At 38.6% G+C, this 17,887-nt stretch overlaps 2 protein-coding genes across 4 annotated transcripts in view; one reads left to right on the top strand and one right to left on the bottom strand.

Moving 5' to 3' along the window:
• tlcd3a (TLC domain containing 3A) overlaps nt 1-5,076 on the bottom strand; it is a 29,037-nt gene extending 23,961 nt beyond the window's left edge. The window contains exon 1 of one of the 2 annotated variants that reach the window (XM_056397131.1): nt 4,769-5,076. In XM_056397131.1, the coding sequence (XP_056253106.1) occupies nt 4,769-4,890 (122 nt within the window). In that variant the 5' untranslated portion in view covers nt 4,891-5,076. The remainder of the gene's footprint in view (nt 1-4,768) is intronic. The other variant, XM_056397130.1, reaches the window with a different exon arrangement.
• A 3,741-nt stretch (nt 5,077-8,817) lies between these two features.
• On the top strand, nt 8,818-13,627 carry LOC130182606 (uncharacterized). Of its 2 annotated transcripts, none has more exons than XM_056397650.1 (5): nt 8,818-8,972; nt 9,707-9,740; nt 10,272-10,396; nt 11,683-12,144; nt 12,886-13,627. In XM_056397650.1, the coding sequence occupies exons 3-5, from the start codon at nt 10,351-10,353 to the stop codon at nt 12,927-12,929; spliced, it is 552 nt and encodes a 183-aa protein (XP_056253625.1). In that variant the 5' UTR covers nt 8,818-8,972; nt 9,707-9,740; nt 10,272-10,350; the 3' UTR covers nt 12,930-13,627. The 2 variants fall into 2 exon arrangements, with proteins under 2 accessions (XP_056253625.1, XP_056253624.1); XM_056397649.1 differs by having other exon boundaries at nt 11,680-12,144.
• Nucleotides 13,628-17,887: the final 4,260 nt, after the last annotated feature.

Raw genomic sequence — 17,887 nt, 5'->3', positions numbered from 1 at the left:
CTAGCGCAGGAAAAGCTTTAGACTTCAAGTCCCGTTGTAAATACTGACTAATTTTACAAGGCCAATAAAGACTGCTTTCTTTCTCTTTTTAGCGAGTTATAGTGCCCTGCAAATGGCAAGCTTGAGAAACAAAGAGTGTACTTGTGTGGTTTGCTGCTTGAACCTGCTGTCACCTCACACCAATATCCATGGGAATGCCGCCATGACACCGGCATCGGCAAGGCAACGGACCATGTGGCCACGTGACCAGCAACTAGAAAACCACAGGCCTGAGCTGGAAAATGCTAACTGGCCTCTCTCTCTCTCTCTCTCTCCCTCCCTCCTTCCCCTACAAACTCTACCCCTGCCCCAAACACACACACACACAGATTTTACCCCCACGCCTCGCTGCCTGCTAGGGCTGTATGGTCACATACTCTGTCACAAGACCCAGATTTTACACAGCCCATTCATTGTGTGTCCGCCAGTAACCCCCTCTCTCTCTGCTGGTGAAAGGTTGAGGTTGACGGGGTGAGGAGCGTGCGGAGGGGAAAAAGGGAAGAACGCCTTGCTGCCTTGTTCGGCAATGTTGTCTTTTCTGTCCTGCTGCGTCAGGCCGGTGAACAACCTCAGCTTCCCTTTCACTACAACCAAGTCTTCCTTCTGACTGTTTCCTTAAACACGGACTACTTGCTCTTTCATGTTCTGTCACACACAGTGTCTGACAGTCAGGAGTGGTGTGTTTTTTTTTTTTTTTTTTTTTTTGCTCCTCCAGTAAATGGGCTACTTAATCTGTAGTTCCACTGGCGCTGCAGCAGAGCGAAAGAAAAAGTGACAGCAGAGGCAAAAAAGGCAAACAGAGTAAAGTGCAATTCATGGCAAGAAGGACCTCTCTCTCTCTCTCTCTCTCTCCCCATCACAACCCTACAAATGGATGCATTGTTCCTTAACCAGTCTGGTAGGAACAAAACAGTTAATCCATCAGACGATTTACAGAAAATTATCTTGCTACCACTTCTGCTCATCAATTTATTGTTTAGATGGCCAGCTGGCTCGTGCTTTCAAAAATGGAAAGACTTAATAAATTTGATCATTATAAATTTAAAAAACAGGCGAAAGAAGAAATTTGGGATTTTAGAAACTATGAGCTGCGGTTTTTACAATTTTCTGTCAATTTATAATCGAAGTTGATGGATTAACCGATCACTGGTTGAAAAGTCATCATACGGCAAACAGCTGAGAATAGAGGGACATGGGGGAGAGGATGGGGCGAGCAAATATTTAAGGTTTTTGCTTAAAGCCCAGTTTACTGTTCGTCAACTCACCGATTAATCGTTGCAGCTACAGTTAAATCTATTAAAAGAATCGTCCTCCTCCCTGACCTCACAGTATCATGCAACATAATTAGCCAAAATGTTAGGTTACAAATCACATATATATTTGTACAACTTATCAGTTATTTCACTGTGTTCTTAGTAATATAGATTTGCATCAACTTATGTTGCTTGGCTGACGCTCATTTAAGGCTCATTGTATAAGTAAGTTGGAGGCAGCACTTTGAGAAAGGCATTAAGAGCACTCGTGCTGTATGAAACTTAAAGGGCAAACAGTAACTGTGAGCCATGAGCCTCTTAAACTAAGAGTGTGTTGGTGATGTTGAGCATTATAATCCCCTCTGAAGTCAGTAGGCTAAGGTTGTACCTGGTACTATACGGCATCATTTTAGTTGATGTTATATTAGTGTTAACCAGACATCACTGTTTCCCCCCCCCCCCCCCCCCTTTTCCTTTTTGTTTGTTTTTTTCTTCTCTTTGGTGTTAAATTCTGATGTTTCAGCACTATCCGGCGCTTCCTAAACATCAAGTCAAGTAATATGGCCAGTTCAGCCATGATGTTTATCACTAGAGGTGTGCTCTCCATTAACCTGTTTTACAGCGCCCGTCACAAGTGCTTCATTTGCAAAAACTAGATCACCAGTGTGTATTAACAAACATTGATAGAGCAGCAAAGCATGCTAGCTGCCAACCCTAGGTATGTTAACACGCTAACACAACGGTAGCAGCAAAGTGCACTTGAGGCTGACAAGAGTAGAGCTTAGGATAATGCAAGTTTCTGATGTCCTGTAACGACACTAGATGATCAGCAACATTAACATTCAAGTAATTTTTCCAAGTACAAATGCTAAACGTTGCCTCTTCCCCTCTCATTTTAGAGAACTTGCTGATTTTCAATATTTTATTTGGTAGTAAACGGAATATCTTTGGGCTTTGGACTGTTGGTCGCACATAAAACCAGAAACGATTAAACAAATAAGTAACAGTCAGATTAATTGGTGATGCAAACAACCACTAGTGGCAGTTTGACAGTTGATAAAGCCTTGTACTTTCTTTCTGCATCACCCTTATGTCAAAATTTGAGCGGTGAGAATAGCTAAGTTGTTTCCCTATTTTTCACCCCTTCAACATGTGTATTTTGAGCATTACAGTTTCATGGTTGATCTTACCTTTTAGTGACATAAAAGAAAACAATTACAAATAAGGAGAAAAGGCCCTTTACTGCCACTAAGCAGTTGTTTGTGTGTAGATTATCTTTCTCCGCTTTATCTATGTGTGTATATTGATATGTGTTCTGTACAAACTGTAATACTGACGAAAAACGTCAACGTCACTTCACTGATAAAGCCCAGCATGATAGTGCACATCAGCACAACCTTGGCGGATGACAAACTGCAAACTGAAACTATGGAGGCCTTTGTGAAGAATGATGTACCTCACCACAATAAATCCAACACCAAGTGTGAACACTGTGTTTTGAAAGAAGTGGGAATTTGACGAGTAGAGACAATGGAAGCTGACTGAGCAAAGTTGAATGGAATGACATCTTGAGGTACAGTATATATAATGATAAAGTAATGTGTAGTATGTATCCTGTTTAATCAGTCATAGATAACACCTACGAGTTTACCTTCACATTATGCATGAAATAAGCAGAAGCAGCCTCAAATAAAGGGATATTCCCCCAATTTTACACAGCTGGAACAGTTCACTCATTACATTACAAAGCAAGTGAAAACACTGTAGTTGTGGTGGGAACTTCTCATGGTTAAACTGTGTATTCAGACAGATAATAAAGCAAATTTTATAGGTGAATTTGCACTAAGCAGCACATCCCTGTGAGTTGAGTGAATAATCTGTGTTTATCCTGGAGCTTTATGAATCTGCTACATAAATGTGTGGAGAGACGAGGAAAGGTGAGAGAGACTGGATGGAAATAGCAGGAACTCCAGTTCTTTCGGTTGAGTTTAGAGATCCGTCAGAGGCTGAGCTTAACACAAATGCACAGACACAGTCAGTTTGTCTGTTGATATCCATCTTACAGCTAACGTACAGTTGGTAAATTGGCTGTTTGACATGCGTTGTATGTTATGGATCATTATTTATTTAACTGGAGGCAGAAGAGCATGCAAAACTAATCATTATCATCAGACAATCATTGGTTCCATTTATTTATAGAGGCCAGATGAAACATATATATTAATTGATGATTTTTGTGAGAAAATAATATCATACAATGACAAGATAATATAAAGGAAATTTCAACAATTACACTGGCCTCTTTTTTTTTTTTTGGTTTTATGAATATGAAACCTTGTGAAGCTGCACACTAGCATGGTCCAAGCTTGGGGATCTACGTGGCAGAGTAGTTACAGTAGATGTTAGAGGCAGGTTTAGTGGTGGAGAACAAGCAGTGTGACATCCCCTGAGGCAGAGACGCCAGTAAGAACAACATTTTCCATTAGATGAGCATTAGTAAATTAGTCAAAGCGTTGTTCAGGAGTAGGGTTCAGTGTTTTCCAGTGCATAGCTAACTCAGCAGTCGGCTCGGACCAGAGCTCAGAGGAGGATTAGTAAGAGTGACAGCGTACAAATGAGCATTGAACTGAGCTGTGCACATGTGAGCAAGTCACACTGACCCACACACGCACACACACAGTAAATTAATTATTACTACTTTGCAGTTCAATACCCATTGCGATATAAAGTTACTGTCGAAGCTGCATATAAATTGAGTTTTAGTTATTTAATTGACACAGATTTTCTGCGTTTGTTGACCAGTTTATAATAAGACCTGGATGAAGCCCCAAGTTTGTTCACCCTTGACAAAAATGTCACTTCCTATGTGGAGCAGTGAAGAGGCCCCTGGTGGATGCAAGGTTATCAAGATGTCAGATTGAGTCCCAGACTACTTACAGGATGTAAATCATGAAAACATGCATGAACTTTTGAGCATTCACAGTCATATTATATGACAAAATAAATTTCACATACACACACAGACAAAATTAAAACTGCACTCCTTGAAACATGTTTATCAGGACTCGGTGTGCACTCATGCTTGGCGTTTTTTTTTTTTAGTCTTCAATGGCATCACTATTGCATTCATATAATCTTACAGGCACCCATAGTTTTGCTGGAACATTTGCAACTATACCTTGTAAAGGTTATATGGGGATAGCTGTGCCTATTTTATACCAAAAGCACAGCGAAAATGAAAAGAAAATTAAAGTAATAAGCTATCAACTGGAGAAAATCAAAACACTGGTCATTTAAAATCAATAATAGCCACCGTAATACATTAAAAAAACCAATAAATTAACAAGCTAACTGAATGAGCGCTACTGTCACTAGCTTAATGCCACTAAACTAGCTCAAATGCTACAGAGGAGCTCAGTATTAGCTGTTAGTTCGTTAAGTTAATGTTATATAAGTGATGAATTAAGCCAGTTTACCTCTCGCTGACCAGCACCACGTCGGCATCGCTCCAGTGTTTGAACACACACGGCAGGATCCTCCTGAAGGCGAAGAACAGACCGGGGAAAACTACGGCGCCACAAGCTAAAACTTGCAACATCCTGCCTGTATTTTCCTGTAAAGCAGCCTGGAGACCTGACTCTCTCCCCCCTCCGCGACTTTCTCCCGTTTACACGCGGCGCTGAGGCATTTTCATGCGGCCGGGGTTCGGTGCTTTTCACCGGGAACAGTCCACCATCCAAACACACGCACGCACACACATACACTCTGCTGAGGCTCAGCAGCAGCAGCAGCACCACTGTCGAGCTAAAGGCGAGAAAGCACGCGGAACTTCCTGTACTGACTATCAGAATAAAAGTCTTGACCCGGTGCCCCGGCAAAGCAGGGAAAATAAGAAATATCGATTTAATGCTTTTATTTTGAAAGTCAAACTTTACTCATAAAAAACTATTAAAAACGAATTGTTTGTGCATGTTATCCTAAATTATCTTTTATATTACGACGAACCAGATTCTGAATATAAAAATATAATAGTCAATTAAAAAAAAACAATAATTAGTTTTACAGGTATAGCTTTTTTCATAGTGTCTCTGTATAACGGTGGAGGAAAGTAAGTACTGTAATTAAGTACATATTTGAGATACTTTTACCTTCAGTATTTTCATTTTATAACACTTCATACTTCCTCCACTACATTTTAGAGGAAAATATTGTACTTTATACAACACAACATTTATATAACAGCTATACTATACTTTAAAAAATATGACTTTTGAAAATATGTTGCTGATTGCACTAACTTGGGAGTTAAGGTGGACTCTGACCTCAGACTTGACAATCAGATCAAGACAGTTGTGAAGTCAAGTTTTTACCAGTTGAGGCAGCTGGCCAAAATAAAGCCAATTCTTTCAAAGCAGCACTTTGAGACAGTAATCCACGCCTTTGTCACCTGGATTACTGCAATGCACTTTATGTGGGGGTTAGTGGGTCCTCCATCAACCGTCTCCAGATTGTACAAAATGCTGCTGCACGTCTTTTAACTGGCACATGCAAATATGACCACATTTCCCCCATTTTAGCCTCACTTCACTGGTTGCCCGTACATTTTAGGATTCATTTTAAAATTCTTTTATTTGCCTTTAAATCTCTCAATGGTCTCGCCCCTCCCTACCTCTCTGAATTGCTGCAACCATATTCACCCACCCGCTCTCTCAGGTCAGCTGATCAGCTGCTCCTGAGGGTGCCAAAAACGAAGCGCAAGCTCAGAGGGGACCGTGCTTTCGCTGTGGCAGCCCCTAAAATGTGGAACGATCTGCCTCTGCACATTAGACAGGCATCTTCCTTGTCTGTTTTTAAATCCCTTCTTAAGACCCATCTCTTTTCCATGGCCTTTGACACCTTGTAAGATGTGATTTTATTTTATTGTTCTGTCTTATTTTATGTTATTTTATTGTTTTCTCTTATTATATATCTGTTTTTATTGATGTACAGCACTTTGGTAACTTCTGGTTGTTTTTTAAAGTGCTTTATAAATAAAGCTGGATTGGATTGGATTGGATTAGACCTAACCATATATACAAGTAGAGCTAAATTGATTAGTTGATTGACAGAAAATAAATTGTTTACTATTGTGATAACATTTGTCACTATATTCTCTGATATACAGCTAATGAAGAAATGTATATGCCATAGCTAAGTCGATCACATAAGATCTACAGTAAGCATTAACATTAAGTTTGACAGAATCAACATGATGTAAAGTTGTTTTTAGCTTTCTCCACTACATGAAAAAAGAAGCATTACTGTCTACACCCCTGCCCTTGTATGTATTACCGGTCTAAAGCCTTACTATGTCACAGATAGATTAACTAGCTATGGAGCTGTGGGCCCCTGTTGACCCTCTTCTCCCACTCTCTGTGCATTGCGCATGTACAATTCATCAAGTGCAAAGCCAACATCACACAGTGGCTTAATTATATATTGCCTTATAGAGCTGCAGAAATCAACTGGAATATTACCTGCCTCAGGTTTGCAATGCAACAGCTACTTTATGGTGATTCCACTCATTTCAAAACTATTTAGAAGAATTCATACTATCTAAACAGCTTCATTAAAGCTTCATTTTGATGGACACCTTTTGAAGGTGTAATAATCTTCTTTTGTTATTCAGGGACATATGGCAGGCAATAGGCTCTATAAGTTATTCATTGATCCATAGGTCTATTCATTGATTAAGTCTTTAATCATAGTCTAAAGTTTCTCACTAGAATCAGTTTGAAGCTCTAGATATCTTCATGACTCACAGATATCAGTTTTTATATGAGGACCAGTACCTCAGATAAGCTGTAATTAACTTGATCAGTGCAAACATCCACGTTGGTGGAATTTACTACCTGAACATTAGTTGTGTTTCTTTATTGCCATTACGACCATGATAAGAGCATAGGTTTCATTTCCTTCTAAAATGTAAAGCAGTGCTTGAGGCAACTGCATTTTTATAGATTGAATGTGTCCTAATGCCAGATCACTTCTCAGCCTGACTTTCTTAAAAGCTTTGGCTGATTAAAATTGTAAAGGTATGACCTTAGTTCATCAAAGATGTAAGTGTTCTTTTTGTTCTAGCAGTGACCAACTCAGCTGCCACTCCGCTGTGACTGGAATGAAGAACAGTGTGTAGTGCAGTCTTGTATCTGTTTGCTTTCTAGTCTCTGAGAAAGAAGAGAGAGAGATCAAATATTATTTTGAAAAAAAAAGTAAAGAAAGATAGTACCACACAGGGCTACTGCAAAGTTTTATTACCAATTTGAAGTTAAGTTTCTCTTTTCAGGGGAGTCACCTCACTACTGTTGTAGGTTTTGAAGGTGTGGTGAGTACACAAACTGCAACAACGACTCTCTTTCAATCTTTTCTGATCTCAGGATGTCCGGTGTCGTCCAAGGTCATCACCGATTCACACTGATATTGAAATATTCCAAAACCAATAGATTCACAAAATCAGAAAATCCCGTATTGATTGGACTGTACCAGTACTACATCAGGCCAGACACCAAAGCCATTTTAGATGCCATAAGCTAAGCCTGTAATTTGTTGTCTTGTGTATTTATAAAAGATAATTTGGTTATCTATTAAAAGAAAGACAGTACAGGTTAGTCTTAGAACACTGTTCACCCAATCAATAAATAAATTATTTTACCTCTTTTCTGCATCTTTTATTGCGTTGTTTTGTTATTTTGTTTGTACAGCACTTTGTAACTTTGTTTTGAAAAATGAGCAAACCACGTCCAGTCATCTGTAGCAGATACTATTTGAATTTAAATGTGCAGTCACTGAAATTTAATACTCTTGAAAGTAATCTTGTTGGCAAGGCAACAAAACATCCAAAGTACCATCAAAGCGAGACTTACCAAAGTACAAAAAAAAATAAACACTTAGGCTAACTTAGTATTGAGTTAGAAACTGAGGTTTGCATCAGCTAAAGATCAAAATGTGCACGACCTAATGAAGAAAAAAAATAAACCAATTGAGCGTGTCATTTCATTGACATGTTACGTCTTGTTTGTTTTATCTACACCAAAACGGCAATGAAAAAAAAAAGACATTAAAAAAGTTATGGCATGCCGCTGACAAGCAGTAACTTGGCTTGTCGCTAACTTTCTGAAAAAAACCCAGAAAAGAACCAACGAGTATAAGACAGCAAGACTACAATGCATTTACAAATGTAAGCAATGTTGCTAATGAAAACCAGAGTGAAGCTAACGCCTGCGGGCCTTCAAACGGCGATATACTGGGGGCGATTCCGTCAGTGAAAGAAGATTTCGCCAAACAATCTGCCGACATGCTACAAGAAGAAAAATGACAATTCACCATTTTAAGAAGGTTTTGTGCCTGTAAGTGACCAGTAATCTCCTGGAGTTTTAAAGCCCTGGTTCAAAACAAGTTTATACACTTTACACATTCAAGTCAACAGTTTTTCTATTACATTGCCCATCGATGGAGGCAATATTTTCTGGGCTGCAGGGGATTGTTTTCTTGTTATTGTTGATGCAGGTTGGTCCTGGGGCAAAATTGGCAGCTATGTGTATTCCACACTGTATCCATGTAAATGACATGCTGCTGTGCCATGGTAACAGTGTGTTTTCAGCTACGAACTGCTGGACGGCTCACCAAGCAGAGCAAACTGAGGTAAGTATTTCAGTAAGTGTTTCTATAACTTAAGACCTTGCATGTGGAATACTAGGTACAATTCTGTCACAAATTTAAGCAAGTTATTGTCAGCGTTACTTTCTTATTTATAAGGAGACTTTGGCAAATCCATGCCTGGATTTGGCAGCCGGCCCTGGTGGTGGACTGTTTTCTGATGTCTGTGGTTGGGGTTTGATTTGTTTTAGGCACAAAACAACTTGGTTAAGGTTAGGGCAAGTTTGTCATCATTGTTAAAAGAAACCAGTGATGACTGATACAGGAAACAATATGTGAACATCTTTCTTCCTTTTCAAAGTTACATGCTTGGCTGACCCAACCATCCACCCGCCATGTCATTTATTTATTTTTCTCTAGTTTGAGATTAAATGTTTGCCTCAACTACCTCATCTTATCGAAGATACATGAAGCTGCTACTAGTGGTTTGTCCTCCCACACTCTCATCTCCACTTATGTTTCTGCACTAAACAGAGAGGAAATGTACCGACCAATGTCTGAAATACTGAATGCGCAGCAGTAAGTGAGCCATAAAAACCAAATATAGCCCTGTCTTAAGCATTAATAAACGTATTAAATCAATACATGCATTGTCTTCCTGACTGAACTGAGGTAATGTGTCACAGGATTTATACGTGCAGATGGGAGGGCTATAGATGATGAGGTGTGATAACAGTGTAATAAAAGCAGGTGTCAGAGAATATCCGTCTGTCTTTCAGGAAAAGAAGAAAGTCATCATTGACAGCCTCTCAGGTGAGTGATGGAGCTGGTTCTACATAAAACTTTGCATACAAAGTATTTTTGTATCAGTTTTCAGAGTTAGCTTGAACTTTATATACTTCATTTTAATTATCATATATTTATCTTTTATTACATACACACATAGAGTGGGGTCCAAAAGTAAGAAATCAGTTATGTGTGTGGTTTCTTTTATTTTTCAGGAACAGCAATATATTTGCATTTATTTTCAGAATAGCATTAATTCTTTTGATAAATCTGGGTCAGACAAAAATGGGGTTGTAACCTCTGCTCATCAACTAGAAAAAGGTGGACAGAGTGAATTTAGGTGGATTTTACAAGCTGCTAAGTTTTCACATGTGGCGACGCCGAAGTGGGTATAATGGATGTGGTGTTCAGACTAAGAATAGATTTCCTGTTTGTGACTGAGGAAAGTTAGATAAGGTTGAATGTGGCAGAAAAGAAAAAGAAAAAGAAAAATATTACATGTGCGCTTGCACAGAAATTAACTCTGCCTGTCTGTTTGTTTGTGCTTTTGTTTTTCAGCTCAGCTCACGACTTAAAGAGCAACTTTCAAACACTGATTCATTCCGTTTTTGTGGCACTGACACGTAACTCTGGGACAATGAAAATGAATCTCACTGTACTGACTCTTTGCCTTCTTGGCGCAGGTAAAAATCATATCCATGTTTACTATACTTTAAAGAAAAAAATCCTGGTACCACTTTCTACCAAGGTTCCCTTAACAAAGCTGTAACTAATGGCTTTATTAATGGTTTATTAATTATCAAGAACAGATTTGTTTCCAGGTTGGCTTTCTGTTTTCTGTTTGGAAAGGATACATTTTTAAATGTTGGCAGTCTGTTAATAAATGTTCATGGGTTTCTAATTTTTTTTTTTTAGAACACAGGTTACCATATTGTTAATAAAGGATCGTATGTCTTAAGAGGGTTTGGTTTATATTTGTAGAAGCTAAGTGGTGAAACGGTCGAGAAACCAGTCATAGATATTTTTCACAACCTGGCAACCCAAACGTGAATGCTTATAACTGATTAACAAAACTTTACTAAACCTTTAACCATTAGCCTCTTGCTGCGTGAAAGTGAAAGTATGTTCTCTGCAATAGACTGAGAGTAGGAAATGGGAAATTTATGGGTGGAGGTTTATGGAACAGGGAACATTTAATCTTTAACTCAGTTTTAAAGCCAATGTTATGATAAAGAATTAACTTCCTGTTTGTGTATGAAATGTTCATCAATTTGTAACACTACCCATGACTATTGGCTTAAGCTATACCAAACCCTAACCTCAACTTTACCTGTTACACACGCTAACAGTTATACTTAGATAACCTTTCATTTGATGGCGCGATGATTATCAATTTCATTTGGCACCAGAAAATCCATTTCGTGGTGTCAGCACATGATTTTATAGTGGAGGAATATAATAAATAACTGGAGGAATGTCATAAAAAAAATTATATGATACACAGCACGTTTGATGGCAGGTCTGTACTCTCACAGGAGACCAGCTTACTTTTGTTTATCATGAGAATAAATGTATTTCTTTTCAACTTGCTGTCCAATGTTGCAGATTAGGTTAGGTTAAGATTAGGTTTATTATCGTTGACATGCCCCATTATTAATACACAGCATGTAGTTCTTATACCTACAATTAAGACCATCTTTTCACTTGATCACTAAATTTCCATGGATACTGTTGATTAATATTTACTCAAAGACTTTATGGATGACCTGAAAGCAGTACTTAAAATTAGTGGAAAGGTTTTTACAAAATAAAACTTGAAATGAGAGTCACTACCTGTGTTTAGCTGCCACCTGCATTTGTAGAATGTAGATTTCAATATTTTAAAAGTTCAAAGAAAATATTTATGTGGAACATTTTAATTATTCTTCTTCAACCCTTTTCTGTCTTTTTACTTTCGTTGACACAGTAGCTTTGTGTAGAGCGCAAGGAGGAACAGTCACCCCTACTGCCGTGCCTTCATCCACCACTACTACAACTGCTGTACCCCCCGCTGCCAGCACCACTGCCACAACTGGTGCTCCAACCTCCACTGCCACAACTGGTGGTCCAACCTCCACTGCCACAACTGGTGCTCCAGCCTCCACTGCCACAACTGGTGCTCCAGCCTCCACTGCCACAACTGGTGCTCCAGCCTCCACTGCCACAACTGGTGCTCCAGCCTCCACTGCCACAACTGGTGCTCCAACCTCCAGTGCCACAACTAGTTCTCCAACCTCCACTGCCACAACTGGTGCTTCAACCTCCACTGCCACCACTGCCACAACTCCACAAACTGATACCACTGGCAACACGGAAGGAGGTTCACAGGGGCTTTCGTCGGGTGCTATAGCTGGTATTACCATTGGCTCTTTAGCTGGGGTGGCTGCACTTGGTGAGTAAAATACACAAGCACAGACACTATGTAACACCTCATTTCTGCTTCCTCAATAACATATTATCCTGTTATCCATTAACAAGGATACAGTGAGGATGATATTGATGATATTGGGCACCAGTAGGACAAGAAATGTTTTCAGGGCACTGGCTCTCCTTGTTGTTCTTGAGCATCTGAATCAATGAAAATTTATCTAATCAAATTAACCTGTCAAGAGGTGCACAGTAACTGGGGTTGTAGCAGGAGTAGTTGTAGAGCAAGGGTGTACAAAATATTAAAATGTTTACAATCGCCTGAAGCCTGTTCTCACCAAGAAAAGAAAAGAAGATACTAAGATTAAAAGATACTCAGTCAAAAAAATTTGACATCATATAATGTTCAACTTTGACACAGTACATCAAAACTCAGACTTAATTTTGATCAGTTTTTTCTTTTCCTTGTGGTAACAGGCTTCCATATGAACAATAATAGTTGCTGTCAAGGTTCAAGCAAACGCATGCAATCTGATAGCATGTAGCATGGTGGTAGCAATCCAAAGAAACTTACACAAACTTACAAATTCAAAATGCAACACACATCACAGCTGGTACAAATGGAAACTAGTGAACAAGGGTGGAAGGGCTCTAGCTTGGAAAACTAAAGTTCTGTCTGAGGTGAATGACTTAACAGTCCATGCTTTAACTGCTTCATACTCCTGTATAAGACACTGAACACTGAAAAGCATCTGTCTTTTTTCAGGTGGTGGTGTCTTTGGTGCACTGAAGTACACTGGGAAGATCTGAGACCCGTTCTTGCCAAACAAGGATTTACATGGTTAAGGATTGTAAGCTAAATATTTACCATCCTAAGATCTAACAGATTCACCTCTGACCCTGTTAACTGGACTATGAAAAGCTCCTATTGTCTGACAGGCCCAATAAAGTAATATATATTCTAATGATGATGTAATGGGCCAAGAGGAAGACATAAAATGTCAATTTGACTACTTTGTTCTTTTGAAATTTTTGGTTTTAGGTCAGGACTTAATCCTTAGTTGATCAAAAAAAAAAAAAACTTTTGTATTGTCATAGAAAACATATTTTACAATAATTTATGTTTTTATTTCAATGTCAGATTAAGTCTACAAAGTACTTTTAGTTTTAAATAGACAGGAAACTAATTGTCTCTGGATTTATAAGCAGTTGCCTAGAGTGTTTGATTTAAAAAAAAATAGTTCTCATAATGTTTGGTCTTTGGAATTCTATTAAGTGAACTTAACAATAATGAGCCAGAGTTGTCATCAGAAATACATAAGCTGCACTTTCTTGGCCTTCTTTAAAAGAAAATTAAGGTATGCCTTTTTGGGCTGAATAATTTGGTAGCTATTGATGATATTGTTTTGTTATTATTAACTGGGCTTTTTAACCCAAGTTCTGTATTTCCATGGAGAAACGGCTTTGAAATCACTCTGTACATTTAATAAATAGCTGTTTCCATTCTTTGTCTTATTTGAGTTTTGTGACGTGCTACAACATCTTTATAGCATAGCAATAGCTCAAGATCTCTGAGTAAAGTCCATGTGTTTATTATATAAGTAGACTAGCCCACTTCCTGGCAAACCTGAGTTGTTTGTTCATTTTATGAGTGCAATGAGGTTACAGTATAATGTGTGTGTGCACGTCATGACAAAGAAACAAGATTATATGATTATGAAGAAACTTTCCATCTAATTTTAGACAAACTGGTCTGAGGTCAGACTGTGATTCGAAGTTGGTAAAGAAAAGGCGAGAAAGTTGATTCTTGAAAACACTTATAAAGAGTGTCTAAAACCAAGTCACTAGGGCAACTATTAAGTAGTCAAATTTTAACTTTATTCCATTCAAGTGCAACCTTATATTGATATTTCCTCACCTGATAACACACGCCGAATGACAAGTTCTAAAGTGGTGTAAAACTCACAGACAAACAGACTATTGACCCGTGCCATTATAAAGCCTCACTGTAATGTGATAAGTTTCTGAGCAAAAACTACTGTCAGAGACCATTACAGTTACTATATGGGAGGTTGAGTAGTTTGCCGACTTACTTACTTTTGAGTTTGGATCAATTTTGTCATTGGAGAGCGGTCCTGGTCAAGTTGGCTTGGCGCAGGAAATGGTAGCATTGAAAGGTAGTTAGCCTTTGCCAGAAAATGAGGAATACGCCTTTACATGTTGTGTGTTCTTAGCTGGCTACCCAGCTACCGCAGCAATCTGTAGGTAAAAAGAAGAACAAGGGGAAGAAGCCATGTCTTGAAAGCAACTAAGCTAGAAAGCTTGAAGTTTAGGTGCTAAGTCTTTGGGTCTAAAGAAGAAAATAATCAAATTATTTAAATAACTTATTATAAAGAAGTAGTTTGACATTTTGGAAAATAAGCTTATTTTCCTGCTGACAGAGTTAGATTGGAAGATCAATACCAATCTCACATCTGTTGATTGTATATGAAGCTAGAGCTAGCAGCCCAGCCAGTTAGCTTAACTTAGCACAAAGAATGGACACAGCCTGGTTTGTCCGATGGAAACGAATTCTGTCGATCAGTAGTCTACCTCTAAAGCTTAGTAGTTAACATGTTATGTTTGGTTTGTTTAATCCTTACAAAAATGTAAATGTAAAAAATGTAAATTTGCTGGGGTTAAGTGCTAGAAAATGTATTGAGTACGACCACCTACTTCACCGAGTCTCAATTGGTTTCCTGGCAACCGCTCCACTGGCAACCGGAAAAACTACTCATGCTATTCGTGCTAGCCTCTGACCCGGAGATATCAGGACGACACCGACGGTGAAAAGAAGAAGAACTACTACATACGTAACAAACTGCTGGCACAATGGCGGCAAATGAACCACTGCTAATTTTTTAAGCTAATTTTATGGGAGTTACTGTATGTGGTTCCAGTCTGTAACGAATTGCTACAAGCGCATAGCACAACAAAAGTAGCTAATTTAGGCTAATTAGCTGACTACAAGATTAGCACTGTGGCTAACCACCTTGAAATCATGTGTAATAAGGGGTGTTTTTCTCTGTTCCTCCCATTCTGCCCACATTGCATGAATGCATCAACAGGGCTGTTTCTTAATTTTGTCACTTATACAATTAGCATTCACTTGGTATCATCTCTCTGGCTGCCTGTGTTAGTCTTCACTAACTCTAGCTAAGTTTTACCTGGTTTGCTAGATGCTCAATATATTTCTCAGGTAGGTTACTGACTGTACCTGCCTAAAATTCAGCTTAGTTGCTGAAAACATCTGTGACTTTCTGCTAGAAACTTGGCTGGAAAACCAAAATAATGAGACAAAGGAGGCTAAAATGCTCCATAGCCCTGACCGGAGTCACATTACACATAGTTGTGGTTCCTTCATCATATTAAACCTGTTTTTTTAGGTTGGGCCTACCTCTAATATTGGATGGTGAGTTAATTGTCAATGCGCAGTGTGACTTTATTAGGGGACTGGAAAAATATAACTTATAATACATTTTTTAGAGGCTGGGGTGTAATATACTTTGTGACAGCAGATATAAACCATTGGTAGGGGATAAGTGAAGTTGCAATAAAGTTTCCGTTTGTCCATTTGAGACTTTGGGCTAAACATGCTGATAAAAAAAAAAAAGTGATTTCAGTGCTAGAATTTTTGTCCATTAAATAAATCACTGCCAATCTACAGTTGGTATTAGTGATTATTCTCTGACGTCTCAATTTAAAAAAAGAAAAACCTATTATTTTATTACATAACATCTAAAAAAAGACAACGCTGTGATTTCTTTGAGTGAGGTGATCATTGGGCCAAACTCCTGTGAAGTCAGAGGCTGCACATGGACTTTAGCCCACAGGAGTCCATCATGGTTTTATGGTATGATCATTAGCTATGGAAGTGTCAACATTGGGAGCGCTTGGTTAAGAACACTGAAAAAAACACTGCTCCCATGCAGGCAAATTACTGTTAATACCCTGAGCTGTGTGATCAGCCCATATGGTGTGCATGGGAGCCAGAGGGAGTGTGTGCATGTGTGTACACGTGTGTGTGTGTGTGTGTGTGTGTGTGTGCGTGTGTGTGTGCATGTTGGGGGAGGGGAGTGTCCTATCTGTGTGTGTGTTTGCAAAGATGAATATGAAGTGTTTTTTTTTATTGAAATAGAGTTATATAATTCCTTGTTATAATACAGGCTCTTGTTTGACTCACAAGGAACTCCATGTATTTGTAGTTGTGTACAGACAATCAATATCATAAATGAACCCCATCATCCTCGCATACATATAAAAGATTTCTCTTTTTTTTGCATCCAAAGTAATCAGTCCCAAGAGAGTATTTCTTTATAAATCCAGAATTGTAAATTGACTTTGTCTGAATTGCACTCTATATACAAACTTTGACTGTGTTAAATGAGATGTATGTTCACAAATGAGACTTTCAACAGTCACTTGATTTTCAATGTGGTGTTGTTGAACACAATTTTCCCCTCCATCTACACGTTTAAAGACATATGAAAATATTCAGATTTGAATAATAATTTGTGTCTGATGAGTTGTGATATCACAAATCAGCCATTTACACACATGTTTTAAACTCAGATTTAAGGTGAGCACAGAGCAACATTTCCTCTTCAGCAGACTGATGTGAAAACAGCCTCCTGGTATCACATTTCTACGCATACATCATTCTGGACAGTGAAGGTCAGACATTAAAGCAAAGTAAGCAAACACATTTTTCGAGGGAAGAGGGACTTTAAACATGATAGAAATCTATCATTTCCTGGTAGTAAAATTATAAAATACCTTAATTTCTTATACATGAAATGCACAAAATGCTCTGTCAACGTTAGTATACAATGTTTATGTTATGTTATCATTATTATTATTATTATTGAGTATGGGAATTTGGACATAGATGTCATCAATTTCATGGCAATCCATCCAATAGTTGTGAAGGTATTTCAGTCTGGACTTACAGTAAGCGGTGGGCCACAGACCAACATTACCATCCCTGACGGTGTGACTAAAAATAATGTTTGGATTTTTCCCCTAAGGTTTGTTTAGGGAACACTATGTGACCAAATTGTGGACTAGCATACAGAGTTGTGAGGTCACATTGGGGCTAAGGGTGAAACTTAAAAAAGCTTTAGGTCATTATCCAGCTAACTTTGAATAAGTCTGGACTTTAGCAGGTTTGAGCTGAACACCTTTTGCTGACAGCAGCTCCACAGAAATTTTAAACCAGATTTAAACCAGTTCCACAATCAATCAATCAAACTGCAAACCACACACACTCACAACCTTTGTATACCAGGCTAACATGACTTTGATCCCCACTGACTGCGTGACATCTTAACAATCCCAGTGTTGTGGGAGAGGCTCAGTTAGTGTTACAGCTGCAACAACACACGGCCTCTGCTCCGATAACTTTATCTTTGCTCCTCACAATCTGGCCTGGTCACAAACAGATCATCTGTCTCAGCCCCAGAAACCTTATCACACACACACACACACACACACACACACAAACACACTCATTTCTTTTCCCTCAGGCATTAACAAGCTCAGTGATTCAAGGATAAGAGTTAACTCAGAGAGAAGACAGAGGAAACATGGGGGAGGTGTCCATTATAAACCTTTGGTTCCAAGTTCCAAATCAAGGTTTTATGACGTGCGTGGATATTAAGTTTTTTGATTAATGATGTGGCAGTTAATTAAACCTGATGTAGCAGAGATTCCTTTCTGAAAGATCAAAC

Source organism: Seriola aureovittata, chromosome 15, assembly GCF_021018895.1.
Source record: "Seriola aureovittata isolate HTS-2021-v1 ecotype China chromosome 15, ASM2101889v1, whole genome shotgun sequence".
NCBI classification, from domain to species: Eukaryota; Metazoa; Chordata; class Actinopteri; order Carangiformes; family Carangidae; genus Seriola; species Seriola aureovittata.
This window is presented reverse-complemented; position numbering and strand designations above follow the sequence as displayed.

What these genes read in the sequence shown, in the direction of transcription:
- LOC130182606 (XM_056397649.1), top strand. Translation starts at nt 10,351, where the DNA reads ATGAAAATGAATCTCACTGTACTGACTCTTTGCCTTCTTGGCGCAG. An exon ending in TCTTTGCCTTCTTGGCGCAG is followed by an intron (nt 10,397 to 11,679) that starts GTAAAAATCATA and finishes TCGTTGACACAG; the next exon opens with TAGCTTTGTGTAGAGCGCAA. An exon ending in AGCTGGGGTGGCTGCACTTG is followed by an intron (nt 12,145 to 12,885) that starts GTGAGTAAAATA and finishes GTCTTTTTTCAG; the next exon opens with GTGGTGGTGTCTTTGGTGCA.